A 23,193-nucleotide genomic window follows, 5' to 3' on the forward strand; every position below is an offset into this window, starting at 1 on the left:
AGAAGAAGACATGCATACATTTGAATGGATTATGAATCTCATGGAGTGCCGAGAGGGTATTCTGACATCACAGAATGAAAATGATGTGGGATAATTGAGATAATGGGGAGGAGAATGTGTACTAACTATGAGCACGAGTAGATCAGAGCCAGGGCCGAAGTGAAGCGTCGCACACGGCTAAGTGTCGGTGGAGACTGCAGAACTCTGCTTCCCGATGGCAAGTGGTTCTAATTTTACACTGCGACTGAGGTCTAATATAGGCTGTGCTGCTTGATTAGAAGAAAAAGAGCAGGTGAGCTTTAACGTCGTCTTTATCCTTGGGAGAGTCTGGACACATACCAGGTGGGCTTGAATTTACAAAATTAATAGGTATGATGACTGTAGATGAAAGATCGTTTACTGTGATGAAGCAGACAACACTTATACCTGGTATATCAACACTTATACCTGGTATTTGTTGATGGTATTTTGTGAATAGGTCGTCTTATAATATGCTTGTATCATGGGTGTTTGCTTTATTTTGTTCGGCCGAGTGAGCGTGTTGTTGGAAGACAAATGACCCTATACCGCACCACAGCATTCAAAATGATGTGACAGTTTGAGACACTATAAAAAAAGTAATTGTAAAATTTTGTTTTAATGCAGGGACAAGGATTATTTGATGCAAAGACACACTCATCGACGTTATAGTCAGCTGTTTGGCTTCTTCTTAGAGGTCTGTGCATGATAATCGCACATCAACATGCCACCTGAATAGTGCATTGCATTGAATGTAATGTTGTTTTCTCTTAAACTGCTGTTAACCTATCTCCCAAATATTAGTTATTATATATCAGTATGCGCTAAATGTTGGTTCAATTGTCACGAGTTTTTCTTTCTCACTTACCAGACGTGTTAGAATACAAACTCTTTATCTGAATCGCAGAATTTACTTATAATGAATGATGGTGAGGATGAATGAGTGGAAGTATGAGACAGTGACAGCGATGACATTAACAATAAAAAGAGTGATAGTGAAAGTCGTCAAATCAAATTCAGCTGACTTTAATTCCATATAAACTAATACAGAGTAATATAGCTAACGCTTACATGAGTAAAGATGTTTGTTTAAAGAATATCAAATAGCACAAACTTCTACAAAACATTGTGAAATTGAAGCAATATCATCTTTGTATTTCGATGAATTAACAAATAAGCAACACTGCAATTTATTTTTTAACTGTATTATGGCAAAGAGAAATTCACAGGCGAAGCATAACTTGTACATTTTGTGAATTACTCTAGGGGATAAGGATATCTCAAGATCCGTCAAGGAATATTCCGTGTATGAAAATTTTGACATTATGACGTCAGGCGAAACTGTCAGAAAGAAAGGACTTTAACAAGGACAAGAACGAAATTAAGGACGGATCATTAAATTGAACTGGTAATAACAGCATTATATAATCAATAATGATGTTAGTAGATAATGCCTCAAACTGTTAGAAGCATACCCTTCTTGACTTATTTGTGTCATAGCACACCCATACCTAAATACGAATGACATTGAAGCTTAGTCTTTGGAAGATCGTTCGTCACTGAAAGCAGGTAGAGCCCCATCTACGTTGGTGACAGACGCAACTCTCCATGGCTCCTCGTCGCTATTTGATTTACCTCCGCCCCTGATTATTTTGTCAAACGTATCTAGATATCTGCCAGGTTTGTCTGACAGTTATACAGTTACCTCTCAGAGTTGAGGAGGGAAGAATGTAAATACGGCTCACTGCAGCTCACTTTAGCAATAGGGTGTATGCCTTTAATAGCGTGTTCAGTCATTTTTTCCATTCTCTGCATATGACTGTGATAACTTAAGGAGTATTCTCAATTCTGTTGTCTTGGTAGCGTACCGACTCTTGATTGTGAGACTTTTCGGGGGATCACAACACCGCCCAAATACCCTTGGAATTCCGGAAAGATCAGCGCGTCACTGCTGGTATAGGCGCTATTTACTGAGCACACGAGGATCGCCTGTGCGCAGACGAGCGAAATTAGACGTACAACTTGACTTCACATCAAAGCCTACGGAGCAGACGACAAGTTCAATTGCTACCACTGTGATTTCGCTGCAAACATGCCTACAGCGAAGGAGAAGATGTTCGAGACCCTGCGGATTCGCAACAAACTTGCACGAGAAATTCTGGCTGAATTTATCGGTACTTTCATCCTAATAGTAAGTCTCTGTCGGACGTTGTGTTGTTGCGAAGTTCGTGTTTAGCTGGGTGTTGGGTCTCTTGATCCGAGGGAGGGTGATTTATGTGTGTTCTCAACGACGCGGGGACAGAGCAAAGTTCAATCCCGTATCAGAATGCGAATAAATATTGTAGATTGGTCGATTTTATCTGTGTGCAAAACGTGTTGGAGTTGGCTAGGGCAGTAGTAATAATAAATAGTCCACAGGCTTTAGTGCGTTATTAAGCATGTAAGTATGTTACTGTGTATACCCTTACCTCTATAATCACCTAATTATTTGGAGATATGCCTGCACCATATTGAAATTGGGAAGAATTCTTTGGTATCATTAAGAGTCTTTTCCGGTTTTCGACGCGTTGAAATCCTTTAAAAAAAAAAAAGGCACAATACAGTGGACTCCCATTATAACGAAGTCGTCGGGACCGGCAATTTTCTTTCGTTACATCGAAATTTCGTTATAACCGAACAAATGAACAGTAAAAATAAATAGAGCGGATAATGTTGCCGCCTGACTTTTTACTCCGTTGTAAACGGGATTTCGTTATAACCGTGTTCGTTAAAACGGAAGTACACTTATTGTTTTCAGTAATTATATGAGAATCGTATCTAAATTACCCACTCGCACCTGTCAATTGAATACTCTGATCTTTTCAAATTGCATGTTACCAGCGTGTCATTGCGTGTTTACTGGGATCTGCAGGTCGCTTAGTCTTTGGCTATCGTGGCTGTTCATCACCTCTAACTATTCACTATTAAATTCCTTCTTCTTCCATAATCATAGTTTTGGATTCTTCAATGCGGATTCATGGCAGGAGATATGACAGTAACATAATTTATCATAAAGTTTTTATTTTCAATTCTTATTGCTGCGGGTCGAATATAAAATTCTTCTTAGCAAGTTTCTGATTAGGGTTGCGAGTCTTTGAAGTGTACAGTCCCTGTGCAGGATGTATCTATTACATCGTTTCTTTCATTGTGTCTCCTTTTGAAGAGATTCCTGGTGACCGTTTCCATGGATACATAATGCAAACCATATCAGAGACTCGTACACAGGCTCAAACATCACACATACACGAATACACGCACGCAAATAACAAGGTTTTGATAACAAGTCAGCCATAGAAGTCGCCGACACATGATTTCTATTAACATTTGCTAAACCTTTCTTCCTAGGCTGAAGTATCCATGTATTGTTGGATCACGCACGGTAATGTCTATGAGTAAATCATTAATCATATCTTGATATTGTGATTAATCTAAGGATTATGTAAACCGAAAGCGAATAGATAAAACATTTCCTTAAACTTGAAGGTCTGTCGTGCTACGATAAGAGACTACGAATACCAAAGGTGATGACAGGACGGGCGTTGGGGAGGTGTGTCACTGGATGCTGATCATGTGACCCGATTTGAATCAAATATCATAATACGACATAGTTTCTAGGTCGGCAAGTTCACTCCCAAGCAGATACGCTGCCGCCGTAGTCAAACATCTCTTGCTGTACCCCTGTGTCAAGAGGTTAGATTGAAGCTGAGGTCCTGAGAAGTGACTAGCAACAAATTAGCTCATGTTTTTCTCGCTCCCCCCCCCCCCCGCAACCTCTTTCCCTTCCCCCTCTTTCTCGTCCATTGATTTTATTTCTGAGTTGCTTTCTCAAACGTAAATATAACACAAAGTCAATTGAATAAGGTAATTGAGTGTAATATAATTTGAATCTAGCAGTTGAAATAAATAAGCGATTAATTCAAATATACGACATTATTCTATGATAACGCAAAATGAAAAAGAGCAGGTGTTATTTTATGCACATAATATGCAAACATCTTAAAACCTCATGTACATGTAGTTCAAAATACAAATTAAGCAACTCTAATCTAAATAACAGAAGTATAGGAGACCGTCATTACAAGCATACGCTTGACGAGGATAATACCTTCAGAAATAGTTGTCTAAACAGTACGACATAATCGGGAATATATTCAAGTCAACAGTCACTGGGTGGAGATAACGTGGGAGAGAGAGAGAGAGAGAGAGAGAGAGAGAAATAATGAAGACAAAAAAGTGCAGCGGTGCTTTAGAATTTGAAGTGTATGTGTGGAGATGCGTTGTACAATTTTGTATGTGATAATGAATGTGTCTTTTATGTTCATGTTTGTTGTGTACGTTCAGTTCTAGGCTCTTTCTTGAATGATAACAGTGAATAGAACAATATTTTATCTCTGCAGAAATCAGTAATGTTTTCATATTAATCTTTTACATTCTACCTTTGTCTGTCTTTAATCATTTAAGCTCCTATTATCGATTATTTTTCCTTTCTTGTAGTCGAAGATATCTTTTTTTTTCTTCATAACGTAGTTCCTCAGAGAGTTGGTTAAGGTTAGTTATGTCATTTTTTTGATAGCTTTACCTTCACAACGTCAACCTTTCAAATACTCAGGATACTTCAGGATCGAAACATAAGGACATAAGAAGTGAGCAATAAGCTCTAGCGTACACGCATAATTTCATTGCATCAGACCCTGCAGGCAACAGACGATCAACTTTCACTCATAAAGTATGAAATTTGGCTCATAATCTAATAGTCTGCGTCGATAGCCGTAAGACCCGATATAGATTCACAATCCATTAATGTATGCTATGTGTACACACACACGCACACAAATTTACAAACTAGAGGTACACCGAAGAATACTGAATGTATTGCATAATCATAACCCGTTGGTTATACAATGTCGTATGTGCAGAAAAATGGAATCAGAAAAGCCAACGATTCATGGACAGAGCTTTGTTTGCAGAAAATAACCTTTTTATTGTTTTTACCACTGACGTGTCATCCTTTCAATTCCCCCAACTTAAAACATAAGCGTTTATATTTCAAAAGTATTGAATTTTTAAAAATCGAGCCGGGCGCTTTGCGTTACACTTTACTGAGAATTATTGTTGGTGGTGTTGGTGATAATATGAAACCACCTTGATTAGTTAGTGCGAAATCATTTTTTTGTTTGGTAGATGTTCATTTCATACACTGTCATGTTTATCATCAAATTTAGAAAATAAACAACATTTACCTTTTTTAAATATTATTTTGGGGTATCTTTTATCCGAATTTTTTGGTAGATGTTCGATCATTTCACACACTGTCATATTTGTAATCAAATTTAGGAAATAAACAGCATTTATCTTTTTTTAAACATATTTTTGGTATCTTTTATCCGAATTTCGTTCAGTGATGTAAAATACATCACAAAGGTGCCAAGATGATTAAACATATCTTTTCCATTATGATAGAAAAAGCAAATGGACTGGCAGAGTAAAAAGCTGATTAATGCGTCATCAGCAGAATACACGGTGAGGATCATGGATGAAAAAAGAAAGTATGTTTTGAAAACTACAACGCGCGAGATTTTGCTTTAAGGAAGACTTCTAAGTATCATTACAATAACGTGATTCTCAAATTGGCTACAATGTATGTCTATACCGCGAATTTAAAATTTCGTATTATGTCCACAGATAGATAAGATTTACGAGTTATTTGTATAGAAAGGCACAAGTGGGTACAAACGCTCAAGTCCAAAAATGCCCAAAACGTTGTTGCTTCAAAGTCATTTTACGTTTTATTTCCTTCTTTGGGCTTCATGATATAGGGACCGAGATATTGTTGAACATGCCAATATTTTCATGAGCTATGTCCAGATTCTGAATTTGAAGGCGTTTAAAGGAAATTTGCAGTGTTTGTGCAATGGGCAGTTCATTTCGAAGCTGTCGGTATCTATGGTAACAGGCAGGGGAGAGGGTAAAAAACATTTCGATCTCAAGTGGTTTGGTTTTGACTTTGGAAGCAATAAATGCTCAAAAGTCATGAATGTGTATGGCACCTTGTATGAATTATTACCGGAATATGAATTGTGAATGAATCAAACCCATAATGTAGACATTATTATTTAATCTTCACTAAAATCGGCACCTGTGTATACCATTAATTTTCTTCAATAAATTGCAGAAGTATTACTGGTTAAATCCCTTCAATCTACACAATCTCAGAAAGAGAACGTATATGCCACCTTGAAAAGAAAACAAAACTGTCATAATCTAACAATTTTTGCCTGTTTAAGAGTCAATTAGAGATTCATCATTTCAGAAATTTCTGCAACCGTAACAAATAATTCTAGACATGAACAACAAAGGGCTCAAATATCACATGAAAGGAACATAGTGGTTTACTCTACGAAATGGAGCAACGAATTTAACAATATACCGTGCCATACCACAGAAATATTTTTTTTCGAGTTGATTTATTTTTGAGAAAATAAGAAAGACAAGGAGCTCTAATGCACTTTTAAACCGGTTGTACAAATCGACTTGTTGATGTTGAGCGTAACCCATATGACCTGAATCCTCTTGACACCCCACACTCTTTTTTTCATGAGCGTGGAATTAACGAGTGAATCGTATAATGATTCATTACTAACATCAGCTGTCTGCTGACAGATGTTACACGCACTTATCATTATGAATATCCTTTATGTCAATTAGGTTTACAAGTTAAATGGAAACAAAAAGAAAACCTTATGTGTTCCTTTTAGAGGCTTTTTGATCAGGCATGGTGTGTGCAAGTTATTTCATCGTGTTTCCCGTATTCTGTAATAGTGTTGTGTATGTAATATAGCATGTTTTGTTTGAATTAATTCCTCACCTTTTTAAGGCTACACTCTAACTCCCGACCAGAAAACTATCATAGACCACGATTCTACACGTTATAAAAGCCAGCTTGTAGGTGCGGCTACTATCATGGCTTTATAATTCTCTAGTGACCACCCCCATACGAAGGTGGGTCAGGTAACACATTTGTCATCACTTTAAATAGGGTTCAAAGGTTGTAACAGCTTTGAGGTTCACATAAAGAAAATGACTGGAGGTGAAATCTGCTCCTCCTATCAGTCAAGATGATTTCGCAGTTTGTATCAGGATTCACGAGTTAATATCACGTTTAAAGTGGACATTTATCAAACTCCCTCCCAACCCACCTTCCTCACAACCCACCTCCCTCTTAATTATACGTGTCAGTAATTGTTTATGATGATACGATACATTATACAAGCATCTGACGTGCTGATATGACTTGACGCTAAGAGACACGATTGTAATTGAAAATCAAAGGCCGTGTAATTAAGTAATCATTAATATACATGTATTTAATTGTTGAAAACATTAGATTATGACATTGACGACGAAATATAAATCCATACACGTAATTTGTATGGATCACGAGGATAAGCTTTGTCCTGTTTCACAAAGTATGGTAAAACCGTCAATAATCACCATGACCATCTCTCAAGAACTCGACATAAGCTATTGGATACCCAAAGAATCTATTTTTTTTTTGACAAGAATAAGTATAAAGTCTTTCCCGCTTCCCAATTCTATAATATTTATATTATATATGTACATCCATCATCACTGATCATTTCTTCACATGAAATAGGAATTTTTACCAATGGTTTGAATTGCGAATTATGTAAAATATCGCAATGGTTTGTATTTAATAGAGTAACTTTGAATGTAACAAGAAAACATTTCGATAATCTCAGAAAATCCAACTTACATGAATTGGGTAATGATGAAAAAAGTAATTTATGGATTTCCTCTCTGAGGAAAGCTATCCATTCAATTTCAATAAGTGTTACAATCGATTCTCGACTAACATGGATTGAACTGTATGCTATGCACATAAATCCCTATCAAGGAACATCAGTATATTTTCAAGCTGAAAAAACTCTTACCTGTATTACGATCCCTAGTGATTTACACAAATCTTTGATAATTTTTGCCTCTCATGATAGTTGCAGTCAAATACTGTGTGGGGAATTTGTAATATTACTTAATTGATCCCATAAATTGTTATGATTAAAAAAGCATATCATTTACATCATAATTCATGGGGCCTTTTGTTATCGCTTGAAGTACACAACAAATCAACTCTGCTTGTGTGTTACAGGTCACACTTCACTTAAAGTTGAATATTCAAAGATAGGCCTTTCGTGCTTGCCGTTTGACAGACTATCACCTCTTGAAACGCCAAAATGCTTTAATCCAGAAATCAATCAGACATTTACAGACCCGCCCGACGTCTGGAACAACTTACCCGATCAACTAAAGCTGTATACTCCACTTTTCTCCCTTAAAGACACATCTAAGAAGATATTTGTTATTGAAATACCTAGTTTCCTCGTTAAGTCCCCCCCCCCCCCCACCTATTTCTTCACTCCTGAACTACAATAGAAGTGTTATCTGATTTGACACATTCTTGTCCTCAAGACTTTTTCCCCTTTGGATATGAATAATCATAAAACACTATTTGCATGTTATAATTATCACACCCATACAGGTGCAAAATTTTCACCAAAAATCATGCACGGTCAGAATTCACTCTCCTTTGCACTGTCACACTAGCACCACTAGTATACATACATTCTCACATAAAGTTCCACACTACCGTCATTTATCTACACACTCTCGCGTAAACCCCATACGCCACGATATGCCAAAATACTCATATTATCACAAAGCAAGTAAAATTTACAATGACTAATTAGCTAATCATTCAGTTCATCATTTTGAAAGTGGGCCTATATGAGTGTGTAATTTGTGTTGGCGTTTTCGAAGCGAGTAATTGGGTTCGAACCGTCAATAATGATCACGGGGGAACATCTGCATATAATTGTCACGTTCAGGAACGGGGCGTAACGAGAGGCAGTGCCATTTTAAAACCTGGATCTAATGATGCTCACTTTATTTTGGGTCTGTTACTTTGTCAAATGAGCTCATTATACGAATAAACTTTGTCGCCTTGTAATTATTGGTATTTCACTTCAGCAAGAGCCATGGTCGTCTGACGTAACGTGTAACTGATGTATACATGCATTTATGGCATGCATGCGCAAAACGTTTTTTCGCTTTCTGCTTCTGCACCACTTAAAGGAGTCTTTGTTGTACCTCCTCGAGTTTGCCCCGCAACCTCTCCCCTCTTCGTTTCCCCTCCCTAACCTCCACACCCACCTCATAATATAGACGTCAAAATTAATGTTTTCATGAAGTCATCATTCAACATAGGCTGCTGTATACGTGAGAGTATCACATGATACAGCTCTCGTCCGTTATGACATCCTGCGCCTGGTTGGTATGTAGTGCATCACATAAACATTAAGGTAGTATATCTCTCCTCCATCTTCAATTCAGACGTCATTGCTAACATTTCATATGAAATACAACTTCCTAAAACAATACTCTCTACGAATGCCATCTCTCTCTCATCCTCTCTCTCCCTCTCTGCCCTCTTATTTCTTCCTATGTCTACTCGTATCTACCTACCTATACCTACCTACCTACCTACCTATCTACATACCTACCTATACCTACCTACCTATCTACCTATCTATCCATCCATCTATCTATCTATCTATCTATCTATCTATCTATATGTATATCTATCTTTCTTTCTTTCTCTCTTTCACCTCCCTTTTATCTTACAGGTCTTGTTTACCTTTGTGAGCAGTGATTTAAAAAAAATAATGCGTATGTGTAGGTTAATTGTATCACAAAACATCCTACCATATAACATTTTTGCAATAAAGCCTGAAATATAAGGAGATATCACTATTTTTCTTATTAAACTATAACTGCACACGGTTTACTGTGGAAACATTTTTATTATAGCTATTGTTCACATTTGTATATTTAACAATACTTAACATCGGTTATACTGGTTTATATCTTTAAATTGGTTGTTTCTATCCTTAACTCACATTTTCAAAATATTTTGAAGCACTAATGCCGGGCTTTTGTTTTATTTGCAAATGGTAAATTATGCCTTTAATGCCTCCTTCTCTGATCATGTGTCATGAATTTTCTGAATCTTGTTCTCGTCCAGTCTTCATGAGAAAGTTCCCAAATTTTCTAACCTCTCCGTGTGGAGATTAATCCTTACATGTGCAGATTCATGTTACAATAATTAAATTGAGAGTGATAATGATATTAATGATGATAGTGAAAATATATTACCCCTTATATCCCTGATCTCTTTATGAAATGCTTATGGTCAATTTACCCGTTTCCTACAGTACCAAAACACACAGAAAACTTTGTTTATTAATTGTTCTTATACAGTAAAAGCGATTGAAATTCTAGAATTATAGTAATAATGATAACAACTGTTATCATTAATTTATTGTGATGATAAAAATAATGATGGTGATAACAAGAATGGCATGTCAATAACAATAACATTACTGCTTTAACTCAAACATAATATATGATAAATCATCTTTTAAAAATAAAAAAGACTAATGTCTCAGTTTTAGGCAGATCGTGACGCGATTTCAGTTTAAGAATAATCCTTCTTTATTTGTTATGAGCAGGGTTTCCTACTGATAGCCAGCATGATACAGTACACTGCTAGTAGCTGGTTTGTTGTGAAGGAGGTATCTTGAAGGAAGTAGGTTGAGAGGGAGCTGGTAAGTTGTGAGGAAGGTGGGTTGTAAGCGACGTATTCTTCATCCCCCCCCCCCCCCCCCCCCCCATCTCCCCGGTCTCTCTCTTGGGGAAAATTATTATGCTTATGGTCAACTAACCCTTCCGCTGTAAGGCGATTATGCAAAAGACAATAAAAGAGAGATGAAACATGAATTGGAAGATACGGATTCGTTGGACATTGTCAATATTTGCCATCACTTCTCCCCTTTCCCATATCACTACACATCTCAGTAAAAATATTGGTGTGTGCAGTGGACAGTGGGAACCACTCCGTCTGCCGACATGTTTACTCAAACAGACGTAGCGGGTCTAGTAGATTGGTTGACTGTCCTTAAAGGGATACTCCACTTTATACTCAAATTGACTGAAAGAACATAATATTGAAATGATGTGGAATTATAATGACGTTATATGAAGTTGACGTGAGACGTGTTTCACCCGCTGAGTAATATCGGTCATAATAACACGGGCTTACTAATAGTAATGATTTGAAATAAAAGGCGAGCTAATCGATGTTAAAGAAGAGAAAGATTATTTTCTTCGTATGATAACCACAAACTATCTTTGTTTATTCCAACGATTTTGCAGTGCACTATAACGCTGCTTAGAACTATGATATTGCCATTGACATTAATTTTATCATGATCAAAGATATAGTCAAAGCAACACATTGAAAACATCTGTTTTACTTCATAGCATGCGTGCCTTTCAAAATGCTTGCTCATCAATACATTGTGTTTTAATATGACTGTGAATGTTTATTCAATTCAGTGCAATTCAATTCAAAGTGATTTTATTTCCATATAAAGTAATACAAAGTAATATACATAGCGCTTACATGAGTACATAATATGTAAAGGAACTTTATAGCAAGGGTATGACGGACCTTTGTGTGTATTTGTGATTGTGTGTCTGTGTATGATAATGTATGCGCGTGTGTGAGAAAGAGAGAGGAATATGTTTCCCGTGCTTGGTCTATCGGACTCTTATGAGCAACGAGACTGAAGTTGTCTACTGTTTACTAGTATCCTGTTACTGTGTGGCGATGAAAACAAGAAAATCTCACTTACTCGTGTTCAGAACAATTATGCCTATACGTGTGAAAATTCGTAATAGGGCGAAGGCAATACCGAAAGTCCATATCTGATGGATAGTTTGCGAATTAGGTTTTTTTTGTTTGTTTGTTTGTTTTTACGAGAGCGCTAAAAATTATCGGGCGGTAAGCTCTTTCTATGTCACAGACTGTGTCAACTCGTTCACATTGATATGTGTTGATAATAATAACGATGATGATAAGGTCTTATCTATCCAGTGTAGCCTTTTCAGTGTTTCCACTGCTCTGTAACAGAAGGCCCTGTCATCATTATTACCCTAGCGTTGTCAGATACCCATTTATACGCCTGGGTCGAGAGGGACATGATGGATAAAAACATCTTGTCCAAGGACGTAAGAACTGGGCAGGAATCGAACTCGGGTCCTCCGATGTTATTGGGAGTCGGGAGTCCTATCTATTATGCTGCAGCGCTCCCACATACCCCCATTACGACCCCATATGCCTACCGGAAGCGACTTATGCCTCCTAATAGCTTAGTATTTTCGAAGACATCATACATGATTTAGTAGAAAACGAGCAGTGAGTTCCGGAGTAAAATCACATACATGGTTATATACCAAAACAAACAGGCACATGCTTGAATTATGCACACAGTCATTTTTTTTTTTTTTTTGGGGGGGGGGGCGTTGCTCCAAGGCTGTTAGAGGGTGGTCATATCGTAGGACTTCGGATAGACAGAATGATATAACACAGGGGTGGAACCTTCCTTTTCAGCTTATTTAGAAAGCGTGTCTCTTTATCAGAAATGAACTGGAAATTACAGTGTTCTCCGATATGAAAAACAGAAGCCGTTTATCGTAATTGATTTTATGTGTTTAACTCCTGGCCAATTAATGTCTTTTTCCAATTTCGTATTTTTTTAAATGATCAACCGCTCGTACATTTTTTGTTACAACTTTCAAATCACTTACATATTTCGATTACAAATTGCATTTATTCGTTCTGGCACTTATTTTTTTTTTTTTATTCATATACTTTTTTTTTTTTTTTTTTTTTTTGCTGGGAAGGTTGTTTCTGACTTGCAAGCAGGCTATACAGATAGTTGTATTTCGGATGCCTTTCCCCGCATCCTACATAAGGAAAGCGTTATTGACATCATGAAAAAAGAAAACTTCAACCATATTCAACACTGACGTCATGTCGAGTAGACAAGATAGGACCTCTGTGACCTGTGGATATTTTGAGAGTTGTGTTGACGTTCGTCACCCGGTACGCAAAGGGACCTTTTTTCGTTGACACTGCTCGACTAATGGTTGCGAAAGGACAGGAAATCATCAAGGAAAATAAGCGATACAATTATTACGCTTCGCATCATCCGCACATCGTCCGTGTGACCAATGTTGTCTACCAACGCCTGTCAGTGAGAATTTTTAGAATAATATTTTGAGTGTGATTTGCCACCAGAGGGACTTTGCAGTGTTTGAATGAAAATAACTTGAGGTACAAGAAGAGAGAGAAGCCTAGCCTTTTTCCCCATACGTGTCCTTTCTGGTGCTATGGCTGATTTTTTTTTTTCTAATCAATATTGTCAACCTCTGTACAAATGTATTTGTGAGATCGCAACTGCTGAACTACATTTGATAAACATGTCTGAAAAAAAGAGGAGCCAGTGGGAATCGAACCTGTCATCTACTGCTTTCCAGGCAGCAACGATACCATCAGGGCTGTGCGTAATTTAAGGAAGTGACACGGCGAATTTGTAACAAATACCCAGGCTCCTTAATTCCGACATTGTCATGTTCAGTTCAATTGTCATTGTCAGTCCATCGCGGGCAAAGCTTGCTGAATGAAATAAAGAGAGTATAGATGCGAAGGGGTAAAGACGTGCTATGGCTGATTCTTTTTTTATCATTGTCAACCTCTGAACAAAATGTACAGTTGCGATCTTACAAAACATTTGTACAAAGGGTGACAATATTGATTAAAAAAAATTCAACCACAGCATCTTCACCCCTCTGCATTACTAAACTCTTTCTTTCTGTCAAAGCATGGAGTGTATTGTAGCTCCACGGTCGTTCGTGTTCACAATTATTGTCTTCTGCATGCATACTAGGAGACAACACGAATGGGAATGATGTCATGATCTTCGTTCAGAAAGCCAGACCAACTCTTGCGTGCTTTTTAAGGGTGCAAAGATTATTTTGCCATGGACATATACATTCCTTAAAGATACTAATTTACCATTTGCAGATGAAAAAAAAAACAGCTTTAGTGCTTCAAATTAGTTCTAAAAATGTGAGTTAGGGAGAGTATAATCAGTATAATCAATGTTAAGTACTGTTGAATATACAGAATGGGAACAATAGTCTTCTTTAAAAATCGTTTGAAGGAAAAACCGTCTGCATTCTAAGGTTGATTTAGAAAATTAAGTATATCTCCTTATATGAATTGTGCATCTATTGCGATTATATATATATATATATATATATATATATATATATATATATATACCGGGTGTCCACAAAAAAGCGGAACGGTGGATTATCAGTTCTTTGCATTCTAAAAGGGATATATTTTTTTACATCATTAGAAAGAGCATCTTCCGCAGAAGACAATGATACCAAAATCAATAAATTTGGTTCAGTACTTTTTATTCTACACCAATTTCTGAAAATGCCGTCAATTTCAAATTTCGCCGAATTTTTGCGACTTATGAGATAATAATTTGAGTACGACACGCGATCCATACGGTGGATATTGTGTAAGCTCGGTGATCCATGTCAACAAAAGATACAGCTTTCACATTGGGCACGGGCCAGGAAAAAAAAAAACAGTGTGTGTGTGTGTGTGTGTGTGTGTGTGTGTGTGCGCGCGCCCAATATGAAAGTCAAAAAATATATCACTTTTAGAACGTAAGGTACTGAAAATCCACCGTTCCGCTTTTTTGGGGACACCCAGTATATATACACTGGACAGCAAAAGAAAGTACCCACTTCTGCCAAAGGCTGCACACAAAAATTCACCACCAAGAAATAAACAATTTTTGTACATAGGTATGCTGCAATATCCATTAGTTGTCACATATCCAAAAGCAAGTGATTATCTTTATTACAAGAAAAATATATGACATGCACAGCATCTTGGTCACTGAATCAAAAGTCACAAAATGTAACAGAATGAGCCTTTAATACAAGCCTTACAAGACATGGCATAATATTTTCCTGATGGAAGCTTGCTTAGACCAGAGTAAAGTAATGTCCAGTTTAAAGAGCTAACTGATTTTATTCTGAGAATTAGCATTATCAGGAAGGATAGCATCCCTGTTAATCCCTCATTAACATCATTTGACATATTGGTTGTTTAAAAATGTTATCCATTCAGTGGCCATCTTTGCATGGTAGAAAGTGCTGTTGTGTGGGACTTTTGATTCAATAACCAAGATGATGTGCATGTCAAGTTCTTCTTTGTTATGAAGACATTCACTTGATTATGTGCATGTGATAAGTAAGGGCATTGCAGCACACCTGTGTACAAAAAATGTTTATTTCTAGGGGATGAATTTTTGTGTGCGGCCTTTGACAGAAGTGGGTACTTTTTTTGCTATCCAGTGTATATATATATATACCGGGTGTCCCAAAAAAAGCGGAACGGTGGATTTTCAGTACTTTGCGTTCTAAAAGTGATATATTTTTTGACATCATTAGAAAGAGCATCTTCCGCAGAAGACAATGATACCAAAATCATTAAAATTGGTTCAGATGGTCAGATATTTGGCCAGTTGGCCTACAGCATTAGGAAAATACATTCTCATACACATTATAAACGACTCCAGGGGCTCTAAGCGCAAAATGTTCGCTGACAGAAGAATCAACCACGTGGACCTTTCTCGTGGTTTGAGTGCTATATCCTGCCTATATACAATCAGGCCCATTTCGTGTCTCATTCAAGGATTCATTTTCGATTTCGAGGACTCTGTCAAATAAATAATGAATGAAGTTGAGTATCCACATGTAGTCCCTAGCATTAGTAACATGACTTACAGCCCTGTTGGTGTCAGTGCTTAAAGGGTGTGCACAGTTCTGGTTAAGGTGAGGATTTAGCTCGTTTTGCGAGATATTCAGAAACCACTCTTTGAGATGTCAAAGAGAATGCAATTCTAAGGGGTATCAAAAGTTTATATGATGAAAATCGGTTTAGAAATGGCTGAGATATCAAAAAAAAAAGGTGAAACAAAGAGATCCTAATAAAAGGCGTGGCCTGTCGCCTTTTATTATTATCACTTTTTTTTGGATATCTCAGCCATTTGTAAACCAATTTTCATCAAATAAACGTTGAATCCTTCTTAAAATTACATGCTCTTTCATATTTCATAAGAGGTTTCTCATTATCTCACTTAGGAATGTTGTAAACCTGAATCCACACCTCAACCAGTACTGTACAGTCCCTTTGATATGTGAAACTGATAAATGACTACATTCTCTTTCCGAGGTTTAGGTAGGCCCTATACATGTCAGTGATGGTGTCTTCCGATTATCTGGACTGTGATAGACTGGAGATACTACGTAATCATTACAACTCCTCTGGTGTTGGTGTTACATGTATGTGGTGCTGGTGTTATCATCGAGGACGTGCAGATTATCGCGATTTAGTGTCGAGTGTAAAGGGGATTCGTGTTTGCTGCATGGTGTTGCTTGCAGCGCGTGTATGCATGCGCCCCTCAAGTCAATATTCATCTTTCTGTTGCCAGTTTATGATGAACCATTCAAGTCAAGAACATCACGAGGCCTAACAAGCCCCCGGCAGATAGGGTTATATCTAACGGAAACCTGTCGGGGAGAGAGTTTCTGGAAATCATATCAACTAGAGGTCGATAGTTGCGACATGACACTGTTCTAATGGACCCTTTTAATCCATCTAACCGTGGGCTACTGTACAGGCCAACGTACAGGCCTATGTATATGTGCACGTATAGGGAAATATCCACTCTGATCCTTCAAAATTTTAACTTATTTCAAAACATCAAGAAATAACTTCATTTTGCATTTTCAATAACAGCTCTCTTTCCATTGTGCTATATATACAAACGCATTATATATAATTATTATGTAGGCTTACATATATGTATGTATACATATATATATATATATATATATATATATATATATATATATATGACTGTGCATCACAAAAAACAACAAAAAGTCGCACCCCTTAATTTTACGTGTGACTCAAGAAAGGTGAAACGTGTCAACCAAGTCAATTTTGAGTTTTCCTTATTTTCTGAAAGAGCTATTCTTCTACATTATTCTTGAGTTTGGAATCATAAATTGAATGGGAAAGTGGGTTTTCAGCAGTTTTTCTACAACCCTTTTATGGTAGAGTATAGTGTGATCAGGTTTTTCTCTTGAAAATCCTTTGCACACTCTTCACTTTCAAATCTACAAGAATAATTTTTGAAAAGATGATGCTACTGCTTTGAAAGTTGACATTTATCATGGACAGAATGTGTTAATAGAGCATGCTGAATTTCAGCTTAATTTGATAATTCCTTCATTGCTACAGTGGTTTACATCATGTTTTTGTCCCATTCATGGCACGGGTAGCACGGCTTAGTAAAGATTAAGCGCTTGAATAGACCCTGTACTTCAGCGCCTCTTTCCTCAGTTCAAACTTTTCCAGAGTGTGGGCTTTCTTTCCAACATTCCAATATTTATATAGGTTAGGAGAATCCATTTGAGTTGAGTTATACATCATTTTAAAGCTTAAAGTCTGCCCTTGACTAAACACCCATATCTGGTGACTCATGTTGGTTTTGTGGTGCAGGGTCCCATATATGACATATACGTGGACAACCTACTAAATATCTATATATTTGTATATCATTACATGTAATCTACTAAATTATATCGACACAGAGATTGAGTAAGAGAAATATATATCATATCCCAAACCGGAACATTTCGTACACCACAGGTCACAGTTTGTATGCCTTCCCAGGGATGCCCATTAGTTGTTGTTTTCTATTCATAATTACTTGAACTTCCGAAAGAGCCATCCTGTTCTATCAGTGAAGAGAGGACCTGATGAAGAAAAATAAAATAAGACTCGTTTTCCGGAGTTTAAACTAAAGCACATTTGTTTCAATCGTAATTGAGCGACCTAAGGAAGAACAGTGAGGGCGAGAAAAGCCGAATTCGATACAAAAGAGATCTACAATGAATAGAATACTCGATATCGGATATTGAAGGTGAAATGTGTTGCATATATCAGTCCCTTGATAGGTCACATTCGATATAAAGTGCATGCGGTTTGCACTCTCTTAAGCATTCACATCTTTTCATACCCCTGTATATTGACGCTAATAGCCATTGAACTGAGCATTTCTTCCTAAATATGATGGATGCAAATAGCATTTGGCCGCGCTGCTTTTTTTTTTCCGGCCAAAATAGAATAGTTCAGACGAAAGGCTGAAAATGGGGGACCTTCATTTCGAGACATGTCAATGCCCAAGCTACTTTAAAAAGTGTGGATTAAGGTTCAGACGGTAGGTATGGGAAACGCCAGGCAAAATAAAGAAAGAGAAAAGGGGTTTAGGCAGAGAGAGACAAGAGACGAGAGAGGATGAGAACCGGATAGAAAGAAAAGAAAGAAAGATATCAAAAAATTGGGAAAAGATTCTGAAGAGGAGGGAAAGTGGATAACAGAAGACTACTCGGTTACGTTTCGGTATATGATCTGGCACATGGAAGTAACCCATAGCTTACCAGGACCTGATTATTCTGTACAGAGTCAACGAGGGTTTCAGAATTCGAATTGGACGGGTCAGGTATATACCGAGTCATGTTAGATCTAAGAACATAAAGAATGAGTGTAGGAAAGAACACGGTACAGTGTAATTACAGATGGCGGCAGAATTGTCTGTTCTTTTGCATGGGCAATGAGTAACATTAATGTTCAAACAAGCAAAAAAAACACACTCATTTTTCGTCTCACTCTTATTATGATGCCAGAAATCACTGACTTTTTTAACATACAACAAAAACCACGCATTTACTTGTTTGATAAATATATATCCTTTATATACCTTTGATCAAACAAGTATACATCTGGAGTATAGAAACGAACGTGAAAAAGCAAAATCAACTCTATAAGCTATTATGAATTAGCCTCTATATCTATTTTTTAGCTAAAGTGTGCATGAAATTCTGCTGTTCATGGTAAGGTATGTCTCTTTTGACATTATTTTCGATGTAGAAAACAAATCATAATTACCCATTGTACATACACGAACTAACGACATTTCTGCTATAAAAGTGCTGATGAATTGTCGTGGCAAAATCTATACATGATTGACGTATTTCATCTTCAAAATTAGATTATATATTATATGCGTATTTCTTTCTTTCTTTGTTTCTTTCTTTTTTTATTTATGTCATCTGTAACGAATAATCACATCACAATGTGGATGTCTTCTAAAGGGCCCTGTAAAGTGTGCGCTATGATAAAATATGCATGAAAAAAGTGTGTTGGATATTACATCTACTGTAGAAGTAGAGTTGCTAGAAATACTTTGAAAATAGATTGATATGCCTAAGATGCCATTAATAAGTATATGTTCAGATCTCTCATCATGGACCGTATCATTTTCTGGAAATTATGACCCCATCCCCATCTAAACCAATGTATATGTATGTATATATATTTATATTGGGGGATATTTTCTAAAAACCTAATTAAAAAAATGAATCCTCGTGCACCAATTGTCTTATGATACGTAGATTAATTTTTGATGCCCGTACTATAAAGGTCCCCTTTATAAACTATGGGTTTACAGCCGTTACGTAACAATATGTTTCCCACGTCACACTGACGTACATTATGATGCACTTCCACAGATTTGCATCTTCCCAGCATGTACACTTCCAAAAGTCACAATACGGATCATATAATTACAACATTCGCTCTCAATGGCACGCTGATGTGTTCACACTGGGCGTTCAGCTCGATTCTCTCTTTGATACGAATATACATTTACATTCCTCTATGACATGCAGAATATATAGCATCTGACGACAGGAGGATTTCAAGCCAGAGAAGGAAGGTTTTTACCAATATGCATACTAGTTCCTGAAATATGACAATATACATTTATCCAGCTAGTTTGTGTGTGGTTCAGATTTAGTATGTGTGTACGATTGTGTGGTCTATGCGTGGGAAGGTGATAATCCTGTATAATTGTAATATTCGGAAGTTCGACTGGGAAATAATTCTTGCTCTGGTATTTTAGAGCTTGCTGATTTGTGTAAGATAAAGCATTAGATACTGAAAATACCCTTTTTAATGAAAAAAAAGGAAAAGACTACAGATTTTGGAATCAGAGAGTAAGGAAAATTGAAAGAAGTGAATGGATTACCAAACGAAGAGAGAGAGAGAGAGAGAGACAGACAGACAGACAGACAGACAGACGGACAGATATAAAATGTGATGTATGATATGCTCACAGCTGACCTGGAAGTCATCTTCGAACGTTGGAAATATGATTTATCTCTCTTCGAACACGTCACGTTTTGTGTTATCCAACTCTCTGAACATCAATACGTCTTGTCGTTAACTCCTCTGAAGCGCGAAGAAAAGGAGCTCGTTGGCTTATGTACGTACATTATACAGTTACATAGCGCACTATGCTGTGATAACTTACGATTCTCTTCTAAAAGAGTTGCCTATATCCAGTTGAATTATGCGAGCGTCAATTGCAGAACAAGTTTATCAGTTTTTGTAATATTTATGAGTGGCAAAGACTTCGTCTCGTCACCTTTTATAATGATTATCATAATCATTCTTTTGCCTGGTGTTATTTGCCAACATGATGTCTACCTCTACCTTATAATCAATGCACCGATACAAACGTGGGTTTTTTTCTTTTCTCCTCCATCTTTAAACATAAATCTTTTTAAAGTTTTTTCTTCGTTGTACGACAGAATTTTGATTGCTGACGTTTACAGATATCAAGACGTGCTATGCAAAATATTGCTTTATACGACGAATCATAATTTGAAATAATTTGGATATAAGCGTATTTAAAGCTCCCACCAACTAAGATGATATTTAGCTGAATATTCTTATGGAGTTAAGTAGCCTTCAATGTTGGAAAAGTAAAGCCCTTCCAAATGCCATGAAAGTTTTCAATGTTACATCTTTTTATCAGTGAAGTGAATTCAGCTCTTTATGGCTCATGTTCGTGACCTGAACTCCCGTATTGACGCCTGGAATGAAGGCTGCTGTCTCAGATAATGACCATGCTGAGTTTACAAACCCTCACAGACTAAGACATACCGAAAAATAAGAAAAATGGCTGAAGAATAAGGACTTTACTAGCGTACTATAAGCACTGTCCATATACGATATTTACGGCGTTTATACACACACATGCACACACGCACCCAGACACACATTGCATGCACACATACCGTACACACACACGAACACCCCACACACACACACACACACACACACACACAAATGCCTGCTGTTTTTATTTAGATAAATTACACATTTCGAGCATGTTGTTCACATAACAGAGTTGTTGTAAACATGTCCTTCTTGATAGGTACAAACAAAGGACATGTTGTCACATATACCAGGTCCATGGTCCTATTCTGGACACATGGCAGGTAAAGACACACTTACAAAATATACTTACACAGTGAATAGATAACAATGTAGCTATATTCGCAACAGATTTGTGAGGTTGACAACAATTACACACAAAAAAGCTTTAAAAATCTTTAAAAGCTTAATACTTGCACAGTAAGGCCCTAGCAATGCCTATTGAGTATATGACGAGACTTTAAAAACTTGGCTTAACGACCCGTGTAACAATACAGTTCAAAGATCGATTGTGGCGATATACCTTTGCTTCAAATTATGTTAATCGGGGTTCAAACTAATGTCAAACCTCTAACCTATATACGTGGTTTTATTTCTCAAACATATTGATCAAATAAAGAGTAACTCACAACACTCACTACCCACTGTGTATGCGTTCCTGTTTATCCGGTCATCCACGAACGGAATACTGAAAGGACGTTCTCTAGCGGGGTAACTTCCTCGTGTCAATGTTAATAGATAATGTCACTCACACGCATTAACATGTCATTGGTTCCTTTAAATCAATGTCATTTTGATGATAGGCCCTATTGTATTAAGGTCCCAGAGTTATCGATTCTTTCTGTGATTCGGGACTAGACCCGACCATGATAGTTTATGTATGGTTGATAATAGATACTTTGGGAATTTGTACTACCTGCTCCGATGCTCCCAGCAACAAGAATTTTCTTCTTCTTCTTTTTTTTCTTTTCTAGGAGGGGATTGTCTGGTATGGACAGACAACATACATTTTGTCAGTTGTTCCGAACATTTGTTTTGCAATGATGACAGAAGTCAATACTGATTATAGTCTTTAGCAATCATGACACGATATATATATATATATATATATATATATATATATATATATATATATATATATATATATAGTTGAGACAATGCAGATAACAGAAGATGTCGCATGAAACCGGCAGTTTCATGCGACATCTTCTGTTATCTGCATTGTCTCAACTATAATTTCACTTAAGATGACAGAGGCGTGCGGTAGGAATATCAGCATCATCACACTATATATATATATATATATATATATATATATATATATATATATATATATATATTGCACGTTGAATAACTAGGCAAACCTCGCATCGTGGGTTTGTCGAGTCGACTTTGTGTAAAACCTGTTTTATTTGCCAACCCATACCGATGTTGGTGATTTAATTGAAACACACCAACAGCAATTTCATTTTCGACTCATTTTTCCTTTCCCTCACCTCAGTGCGTATCACGGTCATTCTCTCCAGTATGTATTCGATTAAACCGCATCGCTTCGTGTTTATCCATGCATTAAAACGATTTCCGAAAAAAAGTGTTTATGGGAGGAAATGCGCTGCTATAATGGGTGAAAGAGAGAAGAGATAGCAATCAACCTAGCATAGTCATTTTTTTTTCACCGTACAACTGTTTTAATCTTTCTTGCAAATTTACGTAGAAAGAATAGAATGAGATGCGTAGGAGGAAAAATGAACATGAAATCAGATTCTGGCGGTAGATCCAATAATGGCGGTAGTCATTGAGGAAATTAAAGTGTATATTGTTTCTTTGCGGCCAAGCCATACTTGAAGCAAGCAATTGAAAAAAAAAAAAACTGCGTGAAATGAAACCAATACGCGCTGTGGTATGATATTAATATCATTTATAAGGAGCAAAAAAGAGAGAAAAAGAGAAAAAGAACAAGAGACAACATTGTCAGATAATTTACAAGGAAACCT

The 23,193-nt window shown here is 36.9% G+C and overlaps 1 protein-coding gene across 1 annotated transcript in view; it reads left to right on the top strand.

Moving 5' to 3' along the window:
* Positions 1-1,865: 1,865 nt before the first annotated feature.
* Positions 1,866-23,193, top strand: part of LOC139712490 (aquaporin-3-like) — a 37,756-nt gene continuing 16,428 nt past the window's right edge. Inside the window, exon 1 of the mRNA XM_071624306.1 lies at positions 1,866-2,209. Within this exon, the coding sequence (XP_071480407.1) occupies positions 2,111-2,209 (99 nt within the window). The 5' untranslated portion in view covers positions 1,866-2,110. The remainder of the gene's footprint in view (positions 2,210-23,193) is intronic.

The sequence above is a fragment of the Diadema antillarum genome, unplaced genomic scaffold (assembly GCF_040938485.1).
Source record: "Diadema antillarum isolate AM-2024a unplaced genomic scaffold, OU_Dant_1.0 seq00001811_RagTag, whole genome shotgun sequence".
NCBI classification, from domain to species: Eukaryota; Metazoa; Echinodermata; class Echinoidea; order Diadematoida; family Diadematidae; genus Diadema; species Diadema antillarum.